This window comes from Schistocerca serialis, chromosome 11 (genome assembly GCF_023864345.2).
Source record: "Schistocerca serialis cubense isolate TAMUIC-IGC-003099 chromosome 11, iqSchSeri2.2, whole genome shotgun sequence".
Classification (NCBI taxonomy): domain Eukaryota; kingdom Metazoa; phylum Arthropoda; class Insecta; order Orthoptera; family Acrididae; genus Schistocerca; species Schistocerca serialis.
The window spans coordinates 76,579,580-76,594,687 of NC_064648.1; the positions used below are offsets into that span (position 1 = coordinate 76,579,580).

Genomic DNA, 15,108 nt, shown 5'->3' on the forward strand with positions numbered 1-15,108 from the left:
TGGAAAACCAGTTCTAAGCGAATAAGAGAAAGCAGAACGGTGGAAGAATTATATAGAGGGTCTATATAAGGGTGATATACTCGAGGGAAATATCATGGAAATAGAACAGGATGTAGATGAAGATGAAATGATACTGCATGAAAAATTTGATGAAGCAGTGACAGACCTGAGTCGAAACAAGGCCCTGAAAGTGTACAACATTCCATTACAACTACTGATAGCCTTCGAAAGGCCAGCCCTGACAGACCTGTACCATGTGGTGACTAGGATGTAGGAGATAGGTGAAATACCCTCAGACTTCAAGAAGAATATAATAATTCCACTCACAAAGAAAGAAGGTTTTAACAGACGTGAAAATAACCAAACTATTAGTTTGGTAAGTCATGGGTGCAAAATACTAACACGAATACATTACAGATGAACGGAAAAACTGGTAGAAGCTGACCTTGGTAGAAGCTGACCTTGGGAAAAATCAGTTTGGATTCCATAGAAATGTTTGAAAACATGAGGCAGTACTGACCCTACAACTTGTCTTACAACACAGATTAAGGAAAGGCAAACCTATATTTCTAGCATTTGCAGGCTTGAAGGAACCTTTTGACAATTTTAACGTCATTACTCTCTCTCAAATTCTGTATGTTGCAGGGATCAAACACAGGGAACGAAAGGCTATTTACAATTTGTACAGTAACTAGATGGCAGTTATAAAGAGTCGAGGGGCATGAAAGGGAAAGAGCAGTTGGGAAGGGTGTGAGACAGGGTTGTAGCCTATCCCTGATGGTATTGAATCTGTATACTGAGCAAGCTGTGAGGAAAACAAAAGAATAATTCTGAGCAGAAATTAAAATCCATGGAGAAGAAATAAGATCTTTGACGTTTGCCGACGACATTTTAATTATGTCAGAAACAGTGAAGTACCTGGAAGAACAGTTGAACAGAAGGAACAGTGTCTTGAAAGGAGAATATAAGATGAACATCAACAAAAGCAAAATGAGGATAATGGAATGTAGTCGAATTAAATCAGTGATGCCGAGGGATTTATATTAGGAAATGAGACACAAAGTAGTATATGAGTTTTCCTATTTGGGGAGCAAAATAACTGATGATGGTCAATGTACACAGGATATAAAATGTAGGGTGGCAATGGCAAGTAAAGCTTTTCCCGAGAAGACAAATTTGTTAACATCGAGTATAGATTTAAGTGTTGGGAAGTCTTACCTGTAAGTATTTGTTTGGAGTGTACTCTTGTATGATGGAAATCGACAATATGGATGACAAACAGTTTAAACAAGAAGAGAATAGAAGCAAACATCAAACAATGGAAAATCCAGGATGGAATGTAACCATACCAGAGAAGGAAAGTCGCTACTCATGATACAGCAGTGATGCTGATTCACGATAGGCACAATAAAAAGATTCACACAATTAAGGCTTTCGGCCATTAAGGCCTTTGTCAGCAGTAGACACTCACTCGCACGCAGTCTCAGAGAACTGGGAGCACAGATTGGCAGTGTGGTCTCAGCTCCCTGCACGTGTGTGTGTGTGTGTGTGTGTGTGTGTAAGAGAATAGAAGCTTTTGAAATGTGGTGCTATGGAAGAATGGTGAAGATTAGATCGGTAGATCATGTAACTAATGAGGAGGTACTGAATAGAATCGGGGAGATGAGGAATTTGTGGCATAACTTGACTAGAAGAAGGTATCTGTTGGTAGGACATGTTCTGAGGCATCAATGGACCCCCTATTTAGTATAGGATGGCTGTGTGGAGGGTAAAAGTGAAAGAGAGAGACCAAGAGATGAATACACTAAGCAGATTCAGAAAGATGTGCAGTACGTACTTTGATATGAAGAAGCTTGCAGAGGTTAGGATAGTATGGAGAGCTGCACGAAACCAGTCTCTGAACTGACAACGACGACGACAACAGCCTAGGAAGGTTAGAGACTTTGAAAAGGAAAAATTTACAGGTTATATTCAGTTGTAGTAAGAGCTGAAGTGCAGTGGCAGAAAGGACAAGACTTCTGGTCAGGTCGGTACAGGATTATGCACAAAAAAATCAAATAGGAGTCATGCAGGGAGAGCCGTAGTAATGAGCAAGAAAATAGGAACATGAGTAAGCTATTATTAACAGCAATGTAGGCATGAAGGAAATACAGCAGTGGTAGAAATTTGTATGGCAACCAGAGCAGCAGAAGAATGGAATAGGGAAAAGTTTGATGAGTAATTATTCAATAGCTAAGGAAGACGAAAGCCAATTCTAGAAGGTAATGAAATTCAATAGTAGGAACAGGATGCACAATAGTTAAGAGAACATCGAATGGCATAAATGACTGAAAGGGGGAAGCTCCCTGGTAGAATTTTGCACATTGCATGAATTAGTCACTGCAAACACTTGTTTCAAGTATCATGAAAGAAGCTTGTGTATGTGGAATAACATGGAGAAACCAAAAGGTTTCAAGCAGATTATGTAATGTCAAAAACAAAGATTTCAAAATAGGATTGTACACTACACAACATTTCCAGTGACAGATAAGGACTCTGGCTAGAGTTGTTTTTATTAACTGGAGAGAAATGTTGAAATGGTAAAAGTAGAATTTAAGTACATGGGATTTGGGTAAGTTGAATGAACCAAAAATCATTGATAGTTTGAAAATGAGCATTAGGCAACAAGTGATAAATAGAGGGTAATTATACACTGGGTGATGAATAGGCAGCTTTGAGATGAAACAGTGAAGGCAGGAGGAAACATAGGTAAAAAGTAAGGCCTAGTACAAATACCTTAACAACTCATGAGATGCTGAATTTAACTGATGAGAAGAGAAAATACAAACATGTGGCTATTAAAATAGACAAAAGGGAATACAGACATTACTGGAATGATGTTAACAGAACGTGGAATATGGCTAAACAAGAATGGTTGTAAGGCAAAGGGGAACAAACTTGCTCCAGAAAGGGGAAAGGAAGTAGTTGTAGACAAGACTGGAGATGATATGATATGGCCAGAATTTGATACAACACTGAAAGAGCAAAGTCTTAACAAGGCCATTGCAGTTGATGACATTGGCTCTGAGCACTATGGGACTTAACATCTATGGTCATCAGTCCCCTAGAACTTAGAACTACTTAAACCTAACTAACCTAAGGACATCACACAACACCCAGCCATCACGAGGCAGAGAAAATCCCTGACCCCACCAGCAATCAAACCCGGGAACCCGCGCGTGGGAAGTGAGAATGCTACCGCACGACCACGAGATGCGGGCATTGCAGTTGATGACATTCCCTCAGAATTATTGGGATACTTGGGAAAGCCATCCATGACAAAATTATTCCACTTTTGTGCAAGATACGAGATAGCTAACAAAGTTATACATCAACCAGAATGTAGTAATTCAAATTCGAAGAAAGGCAGCTGATAACAGGTGTGAATACTATCAGACCAGACCATCAGATATCACGCTTGCAAGAATGGAAAAGCTTTTAGAGGGTTAACCTTACATAAGATCACTTTGGATACTAAGAGCATGTAACACAAGGCAATACTGATACTATGGCTTACCTGAGACGAGTTAAAGAAAGACAAAATTGTGTTTACAGCTTTTGCAGATTTACTGAAATGCTTTTGAGAATGTGGAGTTGACTGCACTCTTTGGAATTTGGGCAGCAGCAGAATAAATAGACAGGAAGCAGAAGTTTGTCTGCAACTTTCACAGAAACCAGGCACCAGTTTTAAGACTTTTAAGACATGAAAGGGAAGCACTGAGTAGGAAATGAGACAGGCTTGTAGCCTACATCTGATATGCACTCTGTACGACGAAGACACAAAGGAAATCTGGAAGAAAGTAGAGCAAACTGTGTGTTTACAAATGACAATGTAATTCTATCAAACAAAACAGGCATCTTGAAACTGTCAATGAAGGGATGTGTGGGAGGTAAAACACTGAACAGTAAAATTGGATATCACCACTAAAGGAGATTGTGTGACATACATCAATAAAAGCAATGGATTCTAGCTGAAATAAATCAGGCAATGTTGAGTTTAGACTAGAAAATGAGACAGTAAAAGTAGTAGACAACTTTTGCTATTTGGGCATCAAAGTAACTGACAATGGCCGAAGTAAGAAAGAAATAAAGTGAAGACTAGCAATATCAATGAACATGTGCCTAATAAAGAGGACTGTTCACATCTCATATAAATTTAAGTGTTATGAAGTACTTTCTGAAGATATTCGCAGTGCAGCCCTGTATGGAAGTCAAACATAAATGATAGGCAATTCAGACAAGATGAGAATGGAAGCATCTGAAATGTGCTACAGAAGAATGCTGAAGATTTGATGGGTAGATGAAACAAATGGAGGAACATAGGGACCAATTTCACTAACACAAGGGACCTGTTAATAGCACCAATTCTGAGGCATCTAGGGATAGTCAATTTGGTAATGGAGGGATATGTGAGGGTAAAAAGTGTAGAGGGAGACTATGGCATGAAGACAAGAAGCAAGTTCGAATGGATGTAGTAGGTGACAGTCATCAGAGATTAAGAGGTTTATAGAGGGTAGACTAACATGGACAAGTGCATCAAGCCAATCTATATTATATTCACCAAAACTAAGCCATAACATAACACTGCTTAATTTCATACAGTCACACAAATTCTAGACTTACCTGTTGGTTCACTTTCTCATCCAATTCTTTTAATTTCATGGTAGATGTGTGTAACTGAACCTGTGGAGAATAGTAAAGAAATATCTGCAAGGAGTTCTTTTAAGAAGACAATTTTAGATATATTACAAACAAGTATCACATATTGTAAGTCTATGACACTTCTAAAGAATAAATGACTCATTTTTTTCAGAGAGTGGCCTTCTAGGTGACAGTCAGTAAGGTGCATTTCAATCATCAGTGACAACATATTTGAAAATTTATTAGCATCTTGTACTTCAGTTTCCAATGCTGCTATTGTCAATCATATTTCCTACTTCCATAATCTTTATTTACTTATCATTAACTATTTTATACGAAATGCGCATCATATAAAAAAACAGTAGTGTAATGAAATCAGTGGGTACAACTAGAATCTTTAATATTAAAATCAACAATACCCATATCATACAACTAATTGCAACATGAATTTCCTATCAGCCAATCACACAGTTTTAATTTGAAATATTAAAATGATGTGGATGAAGCAGGGAGGGAATAATAAGTAAGATTTTTGAGGCCATTCACTTACTGAGAGTTTCCTGTTCTTGCTAGCCTATGTTTTGGGATGTGGATTTTTGCATTACTTACAGTATCTTGTTTGTAAACTGCTTTCTGGGAACACATTCTCCCTGATGCCAACAGCAGAGTCACAGAGATATCAAAAACCAGTAGCATTCTAAGCCTGGTAAACAAAATACAGATGGCACTGTATGTTCCACCTAGCATATCACACGGACCTTTTTTTTATGTTACTGATATCACGGGAATTAACACATATCTGAACCAAACACTCCTCTCAGTTTACACACGAGGTAGAACAATCTTGAGGACTTTTCTTGCAGATTTGGTTGGTGTATTTTTTCCAAAAAAATGGTTCAAATGGTTCTGAGCACTATGGGACTTAACAGCAATGGTCATCAGTCCCCTAGAACTTAGAGCTACTTAAACCTAACTAACCTAAGGGCAGCACACAACACCCAGTGTTTTTTCCAGTTCACTTTCCCATTAACTTGAAATTTGGCATGTTTACTTTCTATACTGACTTGCAGACAAATACAATGAAACAGTATTAAAAAAATTGAGGTTCTGGACAAAGCCCTTCTGAAATAGAAAACACATTCACAGGAACACAACAAACACACACATGGCCACTGTCTCCAGGAACTGGGAATGACCATCTGCTTTTGGTACGAGCAACCATCTGTTAGGGTGGGTTGTGAGATATGAGGAGGCACAGGGCAGCGAGAGAGGGATAGCAGTGTAAAAGTGGGAGGAGGGGTGGGGGGAAGATAATGTGTTCTCTGTGATAGCACGCAAGGATGTGGCAGAGACAGTATGAGTTGCTAAAGGTAGTTTTGGGAAGCTGTACTGTGGGAGGGGAAGGGGAGGAGAGAAATTGAGAAAGGGAAAATAGTAATTGCACTGGGAGGAAAGAAGAGTGTGTGTGTGTGTGTGTGTGTGTGTGTGTGTGTGTGTGTGTGTGTGTGTGTGTGGTGCTGAATTGAGAGCAGGAAAAGGGGACATGGGTAGAGGACATGGACTAGCATAGGCTGAGTCTAGAGAGGTTACAGGAAATAATATGTTGCGTTAGAACATAGAATCCAGTTGGAGCAAGCTGTGAAGCAGTCACTGAAGTGAACCACATCATGCTGGGGGCACTTCCAGCAAGTGGGTGGTCCAGCTTTCTTGGCCACACTTTGCCACTGGTCACTCCTGCAGACAGAGCGATTTAGTTGTCATGCCTACGTAGGATACAGCACAGTGGCTGCAGGTGGGTAGTTGCCAATCACAGGGTTGCTTTCACAGGTAGCCCTGCCTTTGTGTTGCAGATGTCTGACAGGGCTGCAGGAAACATGCATGTCCTGCATGTAGCTCTGTTTCAGGGATATGAGACATGAGGCAAGAGGTTGGAAGCAGGGCTGGAGTAGCGATGAGCAAGAATATCTTATCAGTTCAATTGGAGACAAAACAACTGTGTGAAGGGTGGAGAGATTATTCCCGATTTCAAGGCATGAGAGGCAGGGTAAATCCCGACAGAAAATGTGATTCAGTTGCTTCAGTCATGGGTAGTACTGACTTGCAAGGCGAGTGCTACTCTAGGAGTATGTGGGAGATGGGGGTCGACCAAAGTGTCCGATCCCACCTGTCGGCTTTGACCCGTGACTTAAGGCTATTGTGGTGTTTGACATCATGGCTGTGTGGAATTTAGTTTGTGAGAGTGGCGTATTTGTAGGTGTTCTGATGTGATCGGTGGTGCTCTCTGGTGGTGTGTTCATGAGTTGTGTGTTAGGTGATGTTTTTGGTTTAGTTTGCATGTGTGGCGAGTTTATAGGTGGTGTATTGTTGCGGTTGGTGGTTCTCTCTGGTGGTGTGTTTATGGGTAGCGTGTTACGTGGCGTATGATGTTCATTTGCATGGTAGCATTGCATGTGTGTGGTATTGGTAGTGACTGTGCTTTCAGCGGAATATTTTTCAGGGAGTTAACAATTTTGGTTTTCTTATGTCAATGTTACTTTTTTTTATTGGCGTGTGTTAATTTTGGTAAACTGCTTTTTTTATGTCTTTGGTAGGTATGGATATGACTGGCAGGGTCAACAGTTTTTGGTTGTCAGCGATGATGGGGGACAGTGCATTGTCTCTAATAAAATTTCTTCAACTATTCGGATTTTTGGATGAAGTCTTGAAGTGTTCAGTATGTTGTGAAGAAATGTGGTTTACTAAACTTCTGTCATCTCTGATCAGGGATGGCTATATGTGGAGGTGTCTTAAGGATAACAGGTGAAGGGAAATGTTCGATTCCAATTTGTGGGATCGGGAGCTGCTGTTGAGCTACGTAGATCAAGCGAAATGTCCGATTCCACTGTATATTGTGTTTAGTGGAATTTGAGTAGTTTTGTGCCTTTTTTTGTCGTTTTGTGTGGTTTAGTATGGTGGTGTGTGTATATTTGTTTTTATTTACTTTGTCCCCACCCAAAAACCCCCAATTTCCCACACTTGTCCCGTTAGTTGGGTCTAGTGTAGCAGGGGATACAACCCGTCGGCTTTGGACAATGACGTCACAAGTCGCCAGAGAGCAGTTTACCATTTTCACTTTTGCTGTTATGTTTCAGTTTCGTTTTTTTTTACTGATTGCTTAATAAAGTGGATTTGTTTACTCTATCTCGTGAGATTTTTTTTTTTAAAGCCAAAAAACACTTATCAGCTACTGAAGGGAGCTACAACACTAAGAAGAATCGCTTCTCGTTTGGCGACTTGTGACGTCATTGTCCAAAGCCGACGGGTTGTATCCCCTGCTACACTAGTCCCCGTTAGTTTCCTTGGGTTTTTGTGGAATGTGTGTGTTGGTTTTAATTGTATTTTCGTGTTAGTGGTCATGTTTATGTAATGACATCATAGGCGCCATATTGGAGTCTTTGTGTATGGTCGTTTCCGCCATATTTGTGACGTCATGTGTCAAAGCAGATGGGTGGAATCAGACGATTTTGTATTTGTGACTGACAAGACAAGGCATGGGAATTCCGTTTCTGGGAACAGGCTGTAAAGGAAATTTTAGGCTGTGCACGCCTCAGTGTGAGCCTTGGCATTTGATTCAAACCACGTTGTTTCCCAACATTCTTAGCTGGTGGAGTCTCCTTACATTTCCTTTCCCCGTAACACACTGCACCAGAAAAAGTCTACCTTGCACACCTACAAATTCTTTCATCACCACCACTACCAGAACCACTAGTGGTAGCAACTGCAGAAGTAGAAGTACTGCCAGTATTAACTTTTAGTTCATAGTATTATTCACTGACACTGCTACTTCAGACACTCAAATCATTGTAATACTATTAGCCATATTAAAACTTAGTTTCAGAAAAATATGATATAAAAAGGGAAACCATGGTCCAATTTAATAGAGGGTCTGATGGACTTAATCAGATCAAGTTCAATAAACAAACCAAGAAGATCACAAAAATGTCATCAATGAATCTTGATCTGGTGAGCAGTTTGTGATTCTGGGTGGTTAGTAAGGAATCCTCGAGGTGGCCTACGAATAAATTTTCAGAACATGGTGACATACAGTTGGCCTTTGATGTACTGCAGATTTGTTTGTAGGCAATCCCTTCAATAGAGAAGTAATTGTGTGTGAGAATGTAGTTGGACATGGCGACCAGGAATGGGCCGTAGGTTTAGAGACAGTCAGACACTGAGGAAGGTACTGCTCAGTGACAAAGTCATGTGTGTTGGGGGATGTGATCATAGAGGATGACAGCACTTTCCTAAATTGTAAAAAATGGAAACTCTTCCTACAACATACCACTCATCCCCATAACCCCCCCCCCCCCCCCATAGCATCAATGTTTGCTAGTCTGTTTGCTCCGCCCCACCTATTCCCTACCATGCTCTCATTCTAGCACTGAGCAGTGCACACACCTGCCCCACAACTCTCTCCCCCCCCCCCCAATGTAAAGCCTCCCAATACTGCACCTAGAAGCCATATTCTGTCACCCTATGTCCTTGACCAATCCCACAGTCAACACAGCATCACCTCCACCTGTACCCCGCTATCCCTCACTTCCCACCCCACAGCACCTCTTTACGTCACCAGTCCTGCCAACAGATTTCTGCTTGCATTAGATGTATTCATGATCTAGTGTTGTTCTGTACTTCATATGAATGACTTTGTCCAAAAGCTTACATATTTAGCAGTCAATTGATTCTACCTACCTGAAACCAAAGGCCTCCTCAATGTGTTGAGTACAAATGTATCCCTTGTATACCATTATTCTATCCTGACATTTTCTGTGTTTGATTCTACTTTCTCTGTTCTTTGGAAAATGTAACTGAGGCACCTGAGTTGTCGGCAACTGAGTTTTGCTTTTCACTGGTGGACCAGTTCAGATACAACCTCACATGAAAAGCTGGAACAGCGACTGCTCAGTCACACAGCTTTGAGCTAATGGAAAAACAGATACATTTACAATAAAGATGTATCACATGATATGAAAGTGCATTGTAGTCGTCACTTCTGTAGTTGTTCCAAAAAGAAGTGATAAGAAGACGAACACCAAAGGCATGTGTGCTAAATCTACGATGACTTGCCTTTACCAACTGCTTACATTTTGAGATCAATGCTAGACCTACAGTACCAAGAGAAGAATGAACATCCTGAATATGAGCAAGACACTACACACATCAAGTTCAAGTTCATAGAAAGAAAGGTAAGTGAGACATTGAAAGTACAAAGGGGTTAGGGGTTGGATTGTTTGAGGGAAGAGGCCAAACTGCGAGGTCATTGGTCTCATCAGATTAGGGAAGGATGGGGAAGGAAGTCGGCCGTGCCCTTTCAAAGTACAAAGGCTTTCTTCCTTGATCTAGCTACAAAAACACAAATTAATTACAGCACTTTGATGAAGAAAGGAATGAACAATATATTTTCAAAATGAGTTAATGAGGAGAGAATTATCCGTAGAATGTTGATGGTCACACACTGGGAACTTCAAATCCAGCTGATCTCAGAAATACTGAATCAAGAAGTGAGCTCTAACAGTAGCTTTAGCATGTTTTAATTTGCCAGAAGCTGACAGTGACATTCTGCTATAATTATTTCTTTTATGAGCACCAAATCTGTAGGCATATGTTGTGTGTTACAGATGTGTCATATTTGAGCCTACACAGTTTAACTGTCAGTATACTAACATTTAAGTAATTTGTGTGTTACCAAATATTTAGAGTGGTAATGTGAAAATCTACTGGTTAAAGAGCATTGCAAACATTCCGTAGTTAAAACTGTAACACTCCTTTACTCTTTCAGTATCAGCATTACCACAATTTCCTTCTTAGGGTTGTAAATTACACTACCAACTACTCTTTCATTTAATAGTATTTAAGCTCCTCAAAGGATTTCAACAACAGCTCTGTCACCTACCACTTCCCTATATTTAATAGATTCTGAATATCTACCCCCAAATCAAAAACTGATCAAGAACAGTAATATTGCTAACAAGAACACTGAGTGCAGAAAACCAATTAGATGAGCAATAGCAAAAATAATGCACCAGGAAAACAATATTGTAGGCCATGAGTTTAAATTTCTCCATCAGGCACCATGACAAATAGACTGCCAAATATTGTCTTTGCAATAAATCCACAGATATATATCCCTCTTGTCTGAGAAAGCAACTATGCTCAACTTAAAAACTGACCACAAATAGAGCATCTGATCAATTCATCCAGCAAGCCATACAACTGATCTACAGTAGCAGCTGAATCATCTGTACTCTAGCACGTAAAGTCCTACTCAAATATTACTTTATCATATCCATTAATAATACCACTTTCTAAGAAAGGAACAAATCTAGACATTAACAACACAACAAACTAAATATCAAAGTAGAAAATTAATTTGTAACAGGTGATTGCAAACACCACAATAATTCAAGAACATGTGACAATTTCCTAGTAGACAACAAAACTGATCATTAACTACTGACACACCAACATCACACTAACAATAAGCTACAGAAATTTTAAAACAAACTAAATATTGGAGAGCAGCATTATATACTACAAGATACCAATCCATTGCAAATATGTTGCACAGCCAAGAGTCACAACTTCGTTTGGTCAAGAATCAAAACCAACAGCCAGTACCAAATATTTCATCTGACAAACAACAGGGAAGGTAATCTGCTTGTTTACACACCACATGGCACACAGAAATTAATGAAACAATGGTAAAAAACACAAGAAGCTATTTACGAAGGAGCCTGGTTCAGCATATACTTCATTCTTCTCTTTTTTCAGCCAACTAGTTCCCTTGGAGTCCATGAGTGCTCTCCTAATCCACTGAAAATCAAGAAAGCAAAAGTGATTTTGTTTAAATTGTTACTATTCAACATAGTGCACAGGCAGCATTTTCTGGCTGCAGCAAACGAGTCAATGCACATTAAAAATTTAAAACTGGCTGAGGAACAAAAAACCTAATAAAAAGAACTGATTTACAATTTGCTGGTGATAAGGACTCTGAAGCCTCACTGTCATTAATGGAAAACATAACTCAATTTGACAGAAAACAAAAACCACACACAATGGAAACAAGTGACTTACAGTTACTGCTGTTAGTAGCATTTGCTTGTGGTATACAATCCTATTCTGAATATGGTAGCTGACATATCTTGCTTTTTCCACATAAATTTCTAAGTGTCATGTGAAGCTACTAAAAGTGAATTTACCAGACAAATCTATTTACTGTAGACAATTTTACATATGAAGAATAAAAGATTAAAATGAGTCTTGGGCTATATCTAAGCCTGTCAATGTATCCTGCAAATTCCTTAAAATACAGAATAATGTAAGAGGTTTATAATTATGTTCTTAGCAACGTATGCAAGGACAGAAAAGAATTATTTCTCAATGATACTGGCTGCACCTTCAATCAATCTATAAACCCACATTTGCTCATGGTATTCAAAAAAGCAGAACATGAAAATCCACCCATACAGACAGAACTTTCTTCTTTTTCAGTCAGTTTAGTATGTATTTTTAACAACAGTTTCCTTATACAGTCATCTATATTCAACATTATCAACTCAATATAGCGTAATGCTGCAATCTTTACCCAGTCACTAAAAAACACACCCTGCTGCCTGAACGTTGCATGGAAAAATAAATGATTCTTGACTGTCTAGATTTAACACTTATTAAATTCCTCTAACAAGATTTAGTGAAATTACTTTCTCATAAGCGTACCCATGACAATGTTCTGTGGTTTTGGGATGCTTTTGTCGATGGCAATTGCACATACCCATTAGGCCTTACAGAGTAAATTACATTTCCCATATCCTTCCATAGAGTGAAACGTGCACATTACTACAAACAACAGTTATCACTATTTACTAAACTATGGAGCACATAGGCACATTGAAAATCCATGGAAAACGCAACACAATGAATTCGCTCTACAGCATTATCTTTCATACCAACATAACCAATCCCTGATACTCAGTATTAACGTGTGCTAACGAATCTAATGTATTGGCAGTACAACTGTTTGCGCTACAACCCGGGCGAACTACAGATCAGATTACAGTGAACTCTTACTGTCCCTATTCCTTCCTTCACAAATATTGTTACCGAACTTCGCATGCACAACACAAGTAAATATAACAATACGAATGCAGCGGGCGTGTGAACTTCATGAGGGCCTTTTATCGTCAATGACCAAGTATTTCACATTGACCTGCACTTTCTCTAACCACCACATATAGACACTTTTCCGGTAATTACAGACAACATAATAATTTCTGGCGGTTCTTTTGCTAAATCACGGGAAACATTTAGCAATTTTATCGGACAAAACGAAAACAGCAAGCATATTACATACCAACACGTCGATCTGGTATTTTTCGTAATTGCCGAAAAGCACAGGTACGTAATGTGCACTAATATGTTTGTCTAAACACTAGTCACCTCCTGCTCGCAATGCGGAAACTTAAGATCACTGAAAATAACAAGTGTTTGGTTCTGATGCACATAACCTGAAATAATTACCTATTAAATTCTGAGGCTATCTCAAACCATAACCAGAGGCGCCAAAGATGATACAAGAATTAAATGTGGAACAAACTTGTCATTCAAATGTGCCCAATTAATGAAATTAAACCGATATAATAACTGTACGAACAGTTACGATAGCATCATTACAAGGCATTGGCAAACTACTTCATTCGAGGCAGTTAGCTGTAATGATAATTAAGTATTGACTTACTGCCACACTCAATATGCGTCTTTCCGTGATTTCCTGTCTCCACCATCAAATCACTTACATGTTACACAGAAAACGCATCATAATACCGTACAAACGTATGACACGAACTACTAAACTCAACAAGTCTACAACCATCTGCTGCTGTGGTCAAAGTCAATAAATGCGGAAGAAAAAACCTACCACAGAGGTCGTTCTAACATTCTTGGAATCAGAGCTGCATATCTGCTAGGAAAAAAATTAAAGTCGTTTGTTGGTTAATTTGGGGGAGGAGGCCAAACAGTGAGGTCATCGGTCCCGTTGCCTTCTCTGAAAACTAACTAGAACAGACAGTTAGAAACCTAACTCATGATGAAAATATATTGTTTCTAACGGCAACAAATAGACCTAACCTCTTTGAGGATGTCCACATCAGTGAACTTGATATGGCTCTGGCAGCAAATGACTAACAGAGTACAAAGAATAAGTGAAACAGTATTCAGTAAAGTACATAAAAAAAATTAGTAGTGTCGTATCTCTATGAGGAACTGAAAGTTTAAGCACAGGGCAGCAGTATGTAGAGGAATGCTGGCTCAAGTTTAAAAGAATAGTTGAGCATGCGCTGGACAGATATGTACCCAGTAGAACAGTTCATAATGGGAGGCAATCTCTACAGTATACAGTTACTGTAAAGACACAGCTAAAGAAATCGAGACTACTGTGTCACAGATGTAAAACAAAGCATAGAGCTGTAGCTAGAGAATTGCTGAATAAAACGCATTTGTCTGTCAAGAGATCAATGTGTGAGGCTTTCAATGACTGCCGCAGCAGAATATTGTCAAATGTTGTGTCAGCTGCCCACGTCGAATATCGATGCTGTGACTCTGACGTGGAGCTATGAAAGAATAAACATAGATAAACCGAGACCAGGCAGACCTCACGTACTGATGGGGAGGAATTACCGGGCATTGTTGTCAAATGATATTTCACAAACCCCAAAGCAATTCTGGTGGTATGTAAAGGCTGTTAGTGGCACAAAAGTTACTGTCCAGTTCCTAGCGAAGGAAACAGGAACTGAAACTGAGGGTAGCAAAGCAAAATCTGAAATGCTTAACTCTGTTTTCAGATTTTCCATTTCAAAGAAAAACCCAGGAGAAATGTCCCACTTTAGTCCTCATAACACTGAAAAGATGAGGGAAGTAAGTACTAGTGTCAGTGGTGCTGATAAACCACTGAAATCGTTATACTTGAGTAAAGCTCGAGGGCCCAATGGAATCCCTGTCAGATTCTACACCGAATTTACGGTAAGTTAGCCCCCCTTCTAACTAAAATCTGTCACAGATGCCTCAAACAAAACATGGCGCCTAGTAGTTTGAAGAAAGCACAGGTCACGTCCATCTATAAGATGGTAGTAGAAGTAATCCACAAAGTTATAGTCCAGCATCCTTGACATCCATTTGGTTTAGGATCTTAGAACATACTCCGAGCCTAAACATGATGAGGTATCTCGAAAAGAATTACCTCCTCCTTGCCAGTCAGCAAGGATTCCGAAAATATCAGTCATGTGAAATCCAACTCATTCTTTTCTCACGTGACATACTAAAATCTTTGGATCAAGGCAGTCAGGTAGATGCAGTATTTATTGATTTTCGAAAAGCATCTGACTCAGTACCACACCT

General features: G+C 39.4%; 1 protein-coding gene across 6 annotated transcripts in view; it reads right to left on the reverse strand.

Moving 5' to 3' along the window:
- The window catches only part of LOC126426925 (zinc finger protein ZFP2-like), a 211,505-nt gene extending 197,914 nt beyond the window's left edge, over window positions 1-13,591 (reverse strand). For all 6 annotated transcript variants that reach the window (XM_050089032.1, XM_050089031.1, XM_050089030.1 and 3 more), the window contains exons 1-3: window positions 13,454-13,591; window positions 11,446-11,532; window positions 4,663-4,722 (exon numbers count right to left, since the gene is read on the reverse strand). In XM_050089032.1, the coding sequence (XP_049944989.1) occupies window positions 4,663-4,722; window positions 11,446-11,514 (129 nt within the window). In that variant the 5' untranslated portion in view covers window positions 11,515-11,532; window positions 13,454-13,591. The remainder of the gene's footprint in view (window positions 1-4,662; window positions 4,723-11,445; window positions 11,533-13,453) is intronic.
- Window positions 13,592-15,108: the final 1,517 nt, after the last annotated feature.